Source organism: Trichechus manatus, unplaced genomic scaffold, assembly GCF_000243295.1.
Source record: "Trichechus manatus latirostris isolate Lorelei unplaced genomic scaffold, TriManLat1.0 scaffold00016, whole genome shotgun sequence".
NCBI lineage: Eukaryota > Metazoa > Chordata > Mammalia > Sirenia > Trichechidae > Trichechus > Trichechus manatus.
The window spans coordinates 22,160,708-22,174,417 of NW_004443952.1; the positions used below are offsets into that span (position 1 = coordinate 22,160,708).

The following is a 13,710-nucleotide window of genomic DNA, read 5'->3' on the forward strand; positions in this document are numbered from 1 at the left end:
GAGGGAGTAAGAACTCTGTCACTGGAGGTATGTGAGCAGACGCCAACTGCTCCTTGTGCGGGGTGCTTAGAGGGGAGCTTTGTATGAGGGCACGTTGGACACATTAGCTTTTAAATTCTGCTTCATTCTGAAATTCTGTATGGAATAATTCCCAGATTCAAATGAGTTGTTATTAACTGACATTTTCTTGGCATTTTTTACATTTTAACTCTCAGCAACATTTTCTTTGAAATTTTAAAGTCAAACAGTATTTTAATTCTTTAAAAATAAGATTTAAATGAAAATGGATTTTATTCTAGAGTCCCACTTTTTCATTAAAAAAAATTGATTTTCATGGCTTTTGGATCTATTCCCATTTATAGATGCTGGATTTTAAGAGCGTATATTTGTCAAGTATGATTCCTCTGTGACAAGTCTGTCCTTATGGTGAAGGAGAAGCCACTAGAAATGAAACAGTGGAAGGAAATTTGGAGGTATTGGCCATAAACTACAGTAGCTGTGGAGTCAAAGAAAGGCAATGAGAAGAAAGGAGGGAGGGGAGGCAGCAGTTACTGAGGGCCTACTGTGTGCCACAGGGCAGTGATGGTTCAGTGGTAGAATTCACGCGTTCCATGCGGGAGATCCGGGTTCAGTTTCTGGCTAATGTACCTCATTTGCAGCCACTACACAACTGACAGTGGAGGCTTGCATGATGCTTGTCTTAGTTGTCTAGTGCTGCTATAACAGAAATACCACAAGTGGGTGGCTTTAACAAACGGAAATTTATTCTCTCACAGTCTAGGAGGCTAGAAGTCTGAATTCAGGGCACCAGCTCCAGGGGAAGACTTTCCCTCTCTGTCAGCTCGGGTCCTTTCCATTAATCTTCCCCTGGTCTAGGAGCTTCTCAGCACAGGGACCCCATGTCCAAAGCACACGCTGCCCTCCTGGCTCTTCTTGCTTGATGGCATGAGGTCCCTCTCTCTCTGCTTGCTTCTCTCTCCTTTTATCTCTTGCAAGATAAAGGGTGTTACAGGCCACACCCCAGAGAAACTCCCCTTATGTTGGATTAGGGCTGTGACCTGAGTAAGGGTATTGCATTCCACCCTAATCCTCTTTAATGTAACCTAATCTTGCCTCATTAACCACAGGCAGAGACTAGGATTTACAACACATAGGAAAATCACATCAGATCACAAAATGGTGGACAACCATACAATATTGGGAATCATGGTCTAGCCAAGTTGATACACATTTGTTGGGGGGACACAATTTTATCCATAACAATACTGTAATACTGAACAGGTTTCAGTGGAGCTTCCAGAGTAACACAGACTAGGAAGAAAGGCCTGATAATCTACTTAAGAAAAAAAAATCACCCAATGAAAACCCTATGGTTCACAACAATGCGATCCATAATCGATCATGGGGATGACGCAGGACTGGGTGGTGTTTTGTTCCATTGTGCATGGACTCACTGTGAGTCGGGGGCCACTAACAACAGCAGCTGACAACAACTATGTGTCAGAGCCAGTGTCCATATGGCAAGACTGCAAACAAGAAGCCATGGCCCGTCATTAAGCTTTGAGCTATTGCATGAGAATATGAACCTTAGTGGAACTACTTCCTCCTGTCTGCTGGTCAAGTTTTGGCCATGACAACCAGTCACAATACCCTCTGAAGATGAATAGGCAAAGTTTCTAGAGTCTGGGGGAGGAGACCATCATTAAACCCATCACTTCCTTCCAGAACACGGAGCCTCTGTTAGGGGGCTTCAAGAGCAAGTCATTAGAAGCCAAATCACTGAAAGACAACTTCCTGTAAATAACTTCTCGGAATGATCCTTTGCCCAATGGCCAGCTCACTAACAGCCGTCAGACAGACACTGTAAGTGGGTATAAAAAAACTTGCGGCATCTCTCTGGCTTATGCAGAGGTGGAGCCAACATCCACCAGAAAGGGACGATAATCTACAGCCTGTAGAGTAGCTTCTCCAAGGGCAGCATTTAGGAAGGAAGTACGCGTGAAATTGACTTTTACCTGAGCAGGAAGGTCACATCTTGTGAAATGGCCTCAGAGAATGTCTGCCAGAAATCCCTCAGGAAACTAAAACTTAAAAAATTCCCCAGTCAGAGAACCCGGGTGGAAAAGGGGAGTGTGCTGTCACACTGTGGGAATTGCAGCCAATGTCACTAAACAATATGTGTATAAATTTTTGAATGAGAAGTTAACTTGCGCTGTTAAACTTTTTAGGTAAACTTTTACCTAAAGCACAATTAAAAAAAAAAGAAAAGAAAACAATTCCCCACTGATTAGGTAAATTATCTGGCAAACCGGTTTGCGGTTACATTGACTTTGAGTGAGTCACCGACAGTGTGTTTGTGTCTCAGAACTGGCTCAACTGAGCTTGGCCTGTGGGACACTCACTTGTCAGCCTTTCTTGAGGCCAAAGGCAAAAGTCACATACCGGCAAAGACCTCAGGGGGCATCTTCTTCGGGCGTTTTCAAACATTTTTTCTTTTAGCAGTGAGATCTTTTCGAGTAAAGTAATACGTGGAATATTGATGCTGTATAGGAGCCCCTGGGTGGTTCAAATGGTTAGCATACTTAACTGCTGGCTGAAAGCTGGAGGTTCAAGTCTACCCAGAGACGCCTTGGAAGAAAGGCCTGTGATCTAATTCTGAAGGATCAGCCATTGAAAACCCTACGGAGAAGTTCTGCTCTGACACTCTGACACTTGTGGGGTCGCAATGAGTTGGAATCAACTCCATGGCAACTTTTTTTTTTTTTTATGTTCTATAAACCAGATACAAGGGGAGCTCCTGGTTGAAGTGAAGGTAAGGAGCTTGGAGCTCCACTTGCCGACCCCGAAACCTCTCTGCCAGTCCCTAGGCCCCTGAGTGGCAAAGACTCAGGTTGGGTCAGTGGGAAAGTCTATTTATTTGGGACATTGATCATGTCAGGTGAGAAAATACAGTATTAGAAATGAGGATGAGGGAGAAGAGCATCTAAAATAAGACAGATATTCCCATGTGATATTTAGTTTGTTACTCGCTAGAAAGCTGCTCCCTTTAGGTGCCGTGATTGGCTGCTAACCAAAAGGTTGGCAGTTTAAACCCACCCAGCAGCTCCATGGGAGAAAGGCCTGGTAATTTGCTTCTGTAAGATTACAGCCAAGAAACCCCTATGGATCAGGTGTACTCTGTAATGCATGGGGTCGCCATGACTTGGAATCAACTCCATGGCGGCGTGTTTGCTTTTCGGTTTAGGTGCCCAGTGGGTTGTTTCTCTGGCTGTAGGCCAAGTGTACTGGTTGGGAGGAGGCTGGGGCCCAAAACATTATCCTGGAGGAAATGGTCCTTTCTAGAACATTACTAGCTTTAGCCTTCCTTTTGCCTGTTGAGCAGAGTTCTCTAAATTCCTGAGAAAGTGATAAACAGGAATCCAAAAACCTCTGTCCTAATCCTGGAAGGACAGTGGGACAGTCCCTTCCCCTCTCATCCTCATTCTCTGATCTGGAAAATGAGGGTGTAGGGCTAGATTAGTAATGCCCAGTTGTTCAGATTTCATACACCAGTAAAGTGGCGTAGGTGCATGGAAACTTATATATTTTTCTATTTTGTCATGTCAGAACACTAAAAACCAAAATATCCTCTGATTTTATAAAAGAAACAACATTTCAACAGCATGTTGTTGTTAGCTGCCGTCAGGTTGGCCCCCAGCTCGTGACAAACCCATGTTCGATGAAATGAATCGCTGCTCAGTCGTGCACCATTCCCGTGACGAGCTGTCGATTGGACCATTGTGATCCATGATGTTTTCATTGGCTTATTTTTGGAAATAGATCACCAGGCCTTTCTTCCTAGTCTATCTTAGTCTGGAAGCTCCCCTGAAATCTGTTCAGCAGCATAGCGACATGCAAGCCTCCCCTAAAGGATGGTGGCACAATGGCTGTACACGAGGTGCCCTGGCTGGGAATCAGACCCGGGTCACCATACAAACTGTAAAGGACTTTATCTATAAAGGAAGAACAGTTCTTTTAACTGAATACATTTAACTGTAAGGAAAACCTCACTGTATTATTCTTATTGTTTTCATTTTACCTCAGTGTGTTTGCTTTCTTTTGCTGCCGTAATAGATTACCAGAAATTTGTTGTTGTTAGGTGTGGTCAAGTTGGTTCCGACTCATAGTGACCCCATGCACAACAGAATGAAACACTGCCCAGTCCTGCGCCATCCTCACAATCGTTGCTATGTTTGAGCCCATTGTTGCAGCCACTGTGTCAATCCGTCTTGTGGAGCGTCTTCCTCTTTTTTGCTAACCCTCTACTTTACCAAGTAAGATGTCCTTCTCCAGGGACTGGTCCCTCCTGATAATCTGTACAAAGTAAGTGAGATGATGTCTCACTATCTTCGCTTCTAAGAAGCACTCTGGCTGTACTTCTTCCAAGACAGATTTGTTCGTTCTTCTGTTAGTCCATGGTATATTGAATAGTATTCACCAACATCATAATTTAAAGGCATCAATTCTTCAGTCTTCCTTATTCATTGTCCAGCTTTTCATGCATATGAGGCGATTGAAATTTAGTGGCCTAAAACAACACCTGTTTATTATTTTACAGACCTGGGGGTCAGAAGTCCAGGCACAGTGTGACTCTGCTGGCTCCTCTGCTCAGGGCCTCACAAGGCTGAAATCAAGGTGTCGGCTGGACTGGGTTCTTATCTGGAGGCTCTGGGGAAGAGTCCAATTCCAAACTCATTCAGGAGGTTGGAAGAATTTAGTTCCTTTCTGTTGTAGAATTGAATTTCCCATTTTCTTGACACGTGACCCCCTTCATCTTGAAGCCAACAAAGGCACATCCAGTCCTTCTCATGTTCTAAATCTGACTTCCCCTTCTGCTACCAGCCGAGGAAAGATCTCTGCTCTTAAGGGCTTTTGTGATTACATTGGGCCCACCAGGATAGTCCAGGATTACCTCCTTATTTTAAGGTCAGCTGATTAGTAACCTTAATTGCATCTGCAAAGTCTGTTTTGCGATGTATCATAACATATTCATGGGGGCCAAAATTCTGCCTACCATACCCAGCCTGGTGAAAACTGGGTCAGATAAACATTTGGGAATGTTGGAATGACCGATTTCTAAGATTCCTCTGGCTCAAATACTGGTTGTCAAATATTCTCAGATTTTTGAGTTGACATATTCAAAAGTTCTATATTTGTAAGAAGCCAAGCCATCATTAATAATACAGAATCTTGCACATACTAGGTACTTGAGAAGTGTTTGATGAGCAAACAAATATTAAGAAGTTCATTGTTGTTAATATTATTTTAATGAAACTTTGCTTCTAAATCTTGTGATACCGTATTATCATTGTCATTAGCTCCACATTAGAAAACAAGGTAACATCATTATAGAAATATATTAAGACGGAAAATGATTCAGTAAATCACGACAGAAACAATTAAAACAAGAACTGTTCTGTAATATCCGCTGGTGCTCCGCTGAGGGTGGGAAGTATTGTTTTTTATCAAGGCACAGGGATAATTAATAGTGGCCCAGGAAGCAACAGGACCTCAACCTTTCCTCTCCTCTCCTCCCCTCCCGTCCATTTTCTTTCTTCCTTCCCTTCCTTCCTTCTTTCCTCCCTCCCTCCCTCCCTTCCTTTCTTCCTCCCTCCCTCCCTCCCTTTCTTCTGTGGCAAAAAAAAAATAAACTTAGTCAATTTCTAAATTTAATTAAAAATTTAAATTATTTCCCAAATATCTGCAAGATACAACACAGACTCCTTAGCCTGGTGTTTGAAGCCCCTCCTTGACCTTAGCCCAGGCCACCTTGTCCTCGTCTCTCACTGGTGGTATGAGCTTGCTGTGTCTGTTGCCTTCCCACTTTCCCACTCCCTTGCCTTTATTCATGCTGTTCCTCTACCAGCAATCCCCCCTCAGATGCACCTCCCCGGAGCCCTCCCTGGCTCTCCCTCTGGGTGCCCCACAGCCTGGGTCTGCCTCTCTCTCCAAGCTCTGAGCACTGCCCACCATGTAATGGGGCCACCCATGTTCACATCCCATTGCCTCTACCAGACAGTGAGCTCACTGAGGCCAGGAACTGCGTCGGACTCATCCCTGTCAGCAGCCACTCACCATGGGCTGCAGCCCAAAGGAATTCCTCAATAAACCAGGAGAGAGCAACAAATACTAATCAACTCTCATCCACATTATGGTCACTTGGCAGACAGGTGAGGAGGAGCAGAAAGAAAGATGGGAAAAACAGAATGGAGAGAGTAAGGAGCGAGACATGGAAGTATAGAGAAGAAAGCAGATGAAGGAAGCACTTCAGAAGGCTCCTCCACGTGTTCAGCAGACACTTAGAGGCCTCACTGAGGCCCTGGGCTAGGTTCTGGGGAGAAAAGAAGGGAGGCTGGTGAGGCTGTACTTGGTGAGCAAGGGGAGAGTGGGGGGAATTGAGTCAGAGTGGTAGGCAGGGGCTGGACCATGTGACATCTTATATCCATCATGATAAAGATTGTTAAGAAAATTATCCTATGCTTATAAATAATAGAAAGTGATGATTATGTGCCCATTTAGCCTAATACTTAGAGCATTTTCTAACAGTCCTGCCTAAGAGTCACCTGTCTGTAAGGAAATGGTACGTTGAGCAATTAATTAAGTCCCAGACATTACAGTTCTGTCAAACTAGTAAGATGTGATGACTTTCAGTGATTTTCTTTTCTATTCTTAAAGGTTATGGTTTTATTGCCCTGTAGGACATTAACTCATCCAAATAATTTAGCAATCCTGTCTTATTTTTTTATTCACTGTAAAAACCTGTTCCTCAAATTCTTTTTTGAATCCACTTTGTCATGCCTCAGATCCCCTTAGTAGTGAGTGAAGTAGAACTTTGACATGTGCTCACTATCTATTTTTATTATTTTTTTAAGCTTTTGAGAATTATACTCTGATAGAAGTTAGGATTTTAAGTGCATGGAAAGCAGGAGAGTGAGAACAAATTTCTGCTTTACAAAGGACTCAGAATGCTGGGTGGCAAACGGGTTTAGGTGGGTGCAGTGAGGAGCCAGTCCCGCTGTCCAGGGAAGAGATGGCCAGGTGGGTGGAATGAGAGAGGTACAGTGGGGAGGCGGGAGGTGGGCCGTAACCGACTCCCAACACGTCATCGGCATTTGTTCTCTTTCCATTTCCACGCCGGATGGTCATGACCTGTCTCGGTCGGCTTTCCTCCCTAAAATGTGAGCTCCTTGGCAGGGGCTTTGTCCACCTTTTATGTCTCCCCAGCATCTAGCCCTGGGCACAGAGCAGTGCTGGACAAGTGTTTGCTGAATGTGTTCTTCCATTTGGATTCATCATCTTTTAAAATAGAAATGCCCATGGAGACCCCAGGATGAGGCATTTTGGGGCCTGTTTCTCAGTGTGCTTTGGAGGGAGATAGCTGGGGGAGCTGGAAGTCCTAGATTTGGAGAGCCCTTTGAGGGAGGATGGAGTTTCCAGATGGTGCAATCAGTTAAGCACCCAGAGGAACCTTGGAAGAAAGGCCTGGCAATCGGCTTCTGAAAGTTCACAGCCTTGAAAACTCTATGGAGCACAGTTCTACTCTGTGCACATGGGATCACCATGAGTTAGAATTGACTTGATGACAACTGATTTGTCTTTTTTTTTTTTTTTTTTTGGTTTTTAGAGGGAGGAGAGTGGGATGAGGTGCCAAGGCCATACTTCATTGAATTTACAGCATGAGGCCCCACCATGGGAGAAGTGAAATCCAGAAAGTTTCCTATGAGGAAAGATTTGTTTGTGTAAATCCACTGTTGGTCTTTTGACCCTGGGGAAAGCTGTTTCTAATTTGCGCTTCTCTTTCTGTGTGTTGCTTCCCAGTGTGATAATGCAAAAGGGTTGAAAGCCTTCTACGATGCAATAAAATATGGGCCGAACCACTTGATGGTGTTTGGAGGAGTCTGTCCGTCGGTCACGTCCATCATTGCAGAGTCCCTCCAAGGCTGGAATCTGGTGCAGGTAAGGTCTGACAACTTCCCATTTGGGGACCGTCTCTGACTGACCACAAGGCTTTTGCAGGAATGGTTCCTAAGTTGACGGCTCAGACCTCTTGGGTTCTCCCTGGATGATTCCACAGCCTCCCACTGCCCCCACCTCCAGGGCTGCCCCTTCTGGCTCGGGCTTGCATGGCCACCAGAGTGGGTTTGTAAAGGGCAGCCTTAATTCTACTCTTTCTTGTAAAGACACTCAGTGGCCCATCACTGACTCCTAGCCCGACTTTCAGGGCCTTCAATGTCTGGCCAACCTGCCTGCCCAGTGTCATTTACCACCTTTGCCTCTCATGCCACACCATGGCCCCTCCAGGCAACTCCCCTTTCCTCAAATGAACCCTGGACCTTTCGGCCTCAGATCCTTGCTCTTGCTGTTCCCTTAGCCGGAGGACCCTTTATCCACTCCCTGCTGAAACCCACTACCCCACTGAAATTCCTTTTTGTCCAAGGCTGTCTCGAGTCCTTTCTTTGTGGCTAAGCCTTTCTTGGGGCTCCTGGCCAGTTATTCTCTTCACACTGGAAGATTTTACACGCCGTTGACTGTTCCATGAGTATATGGTCTGGTATAGGTGGGCCTCGCCAGTGTCAGCTGTTAATTGGATTCAGAGAGAGAAGAGCGTAGAAAGATATGACTGCAGGACTGAGTGGTGTTATTTCTTTGCTTCATCCATCCATGCATCAATCCATCTGTCCATCCATCCATATAACAAATATTTATTGACAGTCTACTACATGCCTGGAATTTTGCTAGGCACTGGGGCTATACCAAAAAAAAAAAAAAACCAAACCTGTTGCCATCAAGTCGATTTCGACTCATAGCGACCCTATAGGACAGAGTAGAACTGCCCCATAGAGTTTCCAAGGATTGCCTGATGGATTTGAACTGCTGACCTTTTGGTTAGCAGCCAAACTCTTAACTACTATGCCACCCGGGTTTCCACTGGGGATATAGTGCTGAATAATTCAGACACTGTCCCTGCCCTTTTGGAGCTTCCATTCTAGTGGAGGGAGACAAGCAATAAGCAAGTAAATAAGTAATAATAATACTAAGAACTAACACTTGTATAATACTTATGTAGGGCAGGTGCAAATGGTTAATACGCTCAGCTGCTAACTGAAATGTTGACAGTTTGAGTCTACCTAGAGACACCTTGGAAGAAAGGCCTGGTGATCTACTTAAAAAAAAAAAAAAACTGGAGCAGAGTTCTACTCTGACACGTATGGGGTCACCATGAGTAAAAATTGACTTGTTGGCAACTGGCTAATGCTTACTATGTACTAGAGGTGTTCTGAGCACTTATATGCATTAACTCATTTAATACTTGTATCTTCTCTATACAGTAGGCACTCTTACCATTCCCATTTTATAGATAAGAAAACTGAGGCACAGAAAGGCTAAGTAACTTCCCCAAGGACCTACAGCTAATAAGTAATAGAACAAGATTCAAATTCAGGCAGTCTGACCTTTAAGATAAGACAGTGGTAAGGGCTATGATAGACATAATGCGATGGGATAAATAGTGGAATACAGGGGTGGACCCTTTGAAGAGGTGACATGAGCTGAGACCTGAAGGGTGAGAAGTGGCCGGCTGGGTGAAGAGCTTCCACATTGATAGATGGATAGCAGATGCAAACAGCCTGTGGTGGGAAAGAACCTGGTGTGTTCAGGGAATAGAAAAGAGGGCAGTGGGGCTGGAACATGGTGGACGAGGAGTCAGGATGATAAGAATGAGAATGAAGAGGCAAGCAGGGGCCAGACCATGCAGGGGCATCTGTTTTCACTCGCGTCAGCTAAGGACCTTCTCTGAGTCAGTCCCTGCATGCGTAGGGTGCTGGGGAGAGAGCCCCACACTCACTGCCAAGAGGACTGGTGGGAGCAAGCCATGGCAGCGGTGTGGTGAGGGGGAGGAGAGGCCCAGGGAGCCTCCCAGCTCAGCCATGGGCCCAGGAAGGCTTCCCAGTGGAGGTGATATTGAGCTGCTGATGGAGGAGAGGGCGTTGGACAGCTGGAGTTGTGGAGGAGACTGGGTGTGCAAGAGCGGGAGGTGAGAGAGCATGTGGGCTTGGGGAGCAGTGAGTCATTCACTGTGGCCAGAGCTGGCTATGCTGAATGTGGGCAGATGCAAAAGGAGATGAGGCCAGGAAAGCAGCTCAACCTGCTACAGTGCAAACCTAGTGGTGTAGCTGGGAGCCGCCCTACTCTGTGTGTGAGGAGCCTGGCCTCAAGCCCTCCAGTTGCCCACAGCCGGCGTTGAGGCCTGGGTCAGATGACCGACCTTCTCTGGCTTGAGCTTCCTTTTCTGGGTACTGCGGAGCATACCACTGCTCTGTCAGAGCCCTGTGCTGCCACTGGGCAGGTTACTTGCCTCTCTGAGACTCAGTCCCCTCATGTGTAAAATTGAGGTAACAATAATACCAATTTCATCTAGTTTTATGTGGATTAGGAGTCCCTGTGGTCAAAGCTGTTAAGGGCTCAGCTGCTACAGAAAGATTGGAGGTTTGAGCCCACCCAGAGGCACTTCAGAAAAAAGGCCTGGCAACCTCCTTCTGAAAAATCAGCCATTGAAAACGCTGTTGAGCACAGTGCTACTCTGACACACGTGAGGTCACCATGAGTCAGAGTTGACCTGATGGCAACTGGGTTTTTTTGTTTGTTTGTTTTTGTTTTGTTTTTTTGTATGAATTAAATGATTTAAAAGTGATTAGAACTGGGCCTGGCACATAGTAAGCACTATGGATTACTTGTTTTGTTAAGTATTACTTATATTGTTGTTATTGTTTTTCTTCCCTCCTGTCTCCTGCCCCTCCCCTTGTGTACCCTAACTTCTTAGCATTCCTGGTATTTCCCATGTTCCTGCCTTTGCCTACACTGTTCATGCCACCTGAAACACCCCTCCTTCCTATCTCTAGTATATCAAGGCCTACCCATTTTTAGACACCCAGCTGAAATGCTGCCTTCTCCAGGAAGCCTTTCCTGATTGCACTATCTCAAGTAGGCCCTTCCGGAAATTCTCTGGATGACATCCCCTTGTTTATTTCTAGCAGAGAATGTATACAGCCCAACACCCACGCCCCTCTGCCTATCTCTCTCTCAGGGTTTTGCAGGTATGGTGGCATGTTCACAAGTGTTTGTCTCCCCAGGTGAGTGATGAACAGCTTGAGGACAGAACCTGGGCTCGAGTTTCTCCTGGTGTCTGATACTCCACAGACTTTATTAGATGTTTGCCGAATAATCAGAGGGAGGGAGGGATGGAAAGATCTGTGGATGGACATTTTGCCCGACATGAGAGACCAGGCTCTCTGGGAACTCCCCTCCCCAGAGAGCAGTCCAGGGGGCTTCCTGACCCACTCTCTTAGCCTCACTTGGAACTGACTGCCCCCTAGAATTCTCTGAGGTACTGCAGGAATAAGCACAACCATGGAAACTCCTGGCTTGCCAACCAGAGCTACCTGGCCTCAGCATGAGCAAGACAGATCTCCAGCCTATGGTCCAAATGCCAGGAGTTGACAAGACAGGGGACTGGGCTGTGGGAAAGGCACTGTCTTAGGCTGGGTTCTCTATAGAAGCAAAACCAGTAAAGCATATAAATATATATAGAGAGAGATTTATATCAAGGGAACAGCTCAGGTGATTGTAGAGGCTAGAATGTCCTGAGTCTGTGTATCAGGGTAGAGGCCTCTCCCAGTTCATGCAGCCACAGAAGCTGGTAAGCCCAAGATCAGTAGGTCGGAGAGCAGGACTCCTGCTCACAGGCTGTGAAGGTCGATGAATTCCAAGATTGGCAGGCAAGACCACAAGGTTTCTTCTTATTCACGTAGCTGCAGGGGCTGACAAACCGAAGATTGGCAGGTCAGAGAGCAGGGCTCCGCTCACAGGCTGTGAAGATCGATGAATCCCAAGTTTGGCAGATAAGCTGACAGCTCAAGTCCCAAGAACAGGAGGTCAAACAAACAGGAGGCAGCCACAGGATCCAGAGCGAGCAAAAAGCCAGAACGTCTGCGTATATTCAGATACAGGCCACATCCCCAGGGAAACTCCCTTTCCACTGAGTGGCTACTCACAGCATATTCAATCATGGGAGTGATCACATATAAATACTGAGAATCATGGCCCAGCCAAGTTGACACACAATCTTAACCATCTCAGGCACTATATTAGTTACCTAGTACTGTGTAACTTAGTGGGTTATAACAACAATAATCATCACTATCTCACTATTTCTGCAAGTCAGGAATTCAGACAGGGCACAGTGGGAATGGTTTGTATCTGCTCGTGATGTCTAGGGCCCAGCTGGAAGATTTGAAGGCTGAGGCTGGAATCATCTGAAGGTTTGCCTGGGACTGGAGGACCTGCTTCCAAAGTGGCTCACTCACGTGACTGGCAAGTTGGTGTGGGCAAGTTGGTTCCTCTCCATGTAGGCCTCGCCATAGGGCTGCTGAGTGTCCTCATGATTTGGCCACTGGCTTCTCCCAAAGTGAGTGACCCAAAAGACCAAGGCAGAGGTGGCAATGTCTTTTAGGAATCGGCCTTGGAAGTCACATACCATCTTCTGTGTCATATTCTATTGGTCATACAAATTAGCTCTTATTTAGTGTGAGAGAGGACTACTCAAGGGCACAGCAGGAGGTGAAGGTCACTTGGGGGCTGCCATCTTGGAGGCTGGCTACCACAATGTGACTAATGTCTTTGAGGAAGGCAGGAGGTCAAGCACCTGGGAAAGGGGACTTGATGCTGAGCCCATCCCTTCCCTGCTTTGCAGAACTCCTGTTCCTCCTTCAAAACCCTGGATAGGTACCACCTTCTTTGTGAAGCCTTCCCTGATCTCTCCCTTCACCCTCTTCCTTCTGAGCACCCAGGGTCAAAATTTATTATACATAATAATCACCTGAGGATCTTGTTAAAATGTAGATTCTGACTCAGTGTAACTCAGGTGGAAATGCAAATTCTCAGCTGGAGTTCTAACCAGAATGAACCAGTTTGATGCCCTGACAAAAATCCTGCCCTGGGCATTTGCTACTGGACACTGGGGCCAGATCAAAAGGCTCCACCTGTGCATGGATGGGGGCACTGAGTGGCTGAGAACTGGTCAGAGAGCTCCAAGGGCCTGGGGGACAAAGTCATGGGGTGAGCCCACAAGAGCAGAACCCTCCCTACTTGTGAAGCTGGGCAGGGAGAAGGAGGCACAAAGACCTGCATCCTGTGGGGAGGTAGCTCTGGAGGCCAGGATTTCTGCCTCCCCCATTCTCAGGGAGCATAGCCCCTTCCTTATTGCCCCAACCCTGAGGACCTCCCAGCCTCCTCCCCAACTCTGGCAGGCGGAGCTTGCTTCTAGAGATAGTGAGGGGTGCTGAGTGGTCTGCAATCACTCTAGAGACTTGTTGACTAACTTGCTCAGAGCCCTGGTGGCACAGTGGTTAAGAGCTGGGCTGCAAACCAAAAGGCCGGCAGTCTGAATCTCCCAGCCGCTCCTTGGAAACCCTACAGAGCAGTTCTACTCTGTCCTATACAGTTGCTTATAGGGTCACTATGAGTCGGAATCCACTTGACAGCAGTGAGTTTGGTTTTTTGTTTTTAACTTATTCAAAACTGGGCTCCGAGACAGCATTTTGCAAATGGAGAAATGCATGTAATTTGTATAATTGAAAAGGCGCTCTGCCTGCCCTTTGGGGGAGCAGCACTAGC

General features: G+C 46.3%; 1 protein-coding gene across 1 annotated transcript in view; it reads left to right on the top strand.

Annotated features, from left to right (window-relative positions):
* The first annotated feature begins 7,806 nt into the window (after positions 1–7,806).
* Positions 7,807–13,710, top strand: part of GABBR2 (gamma-aminobutyric acid type B receptor subunit 2) — a 272,614-nt gene continuing 266,710 nt past the window's right edge. Inside the window, exon 1 of the mRNA XM_023727472.1 lies at positions 7,807–7,995. Coding sequence (XP_023583240.1) covers positions 7,921–7,995 — 75 coding nt within the window. The 5' untranslated portion in view covers positions 7,807–7,920. The remainder of the gene's footprint in view (positions 7,996–13,710) is intronic.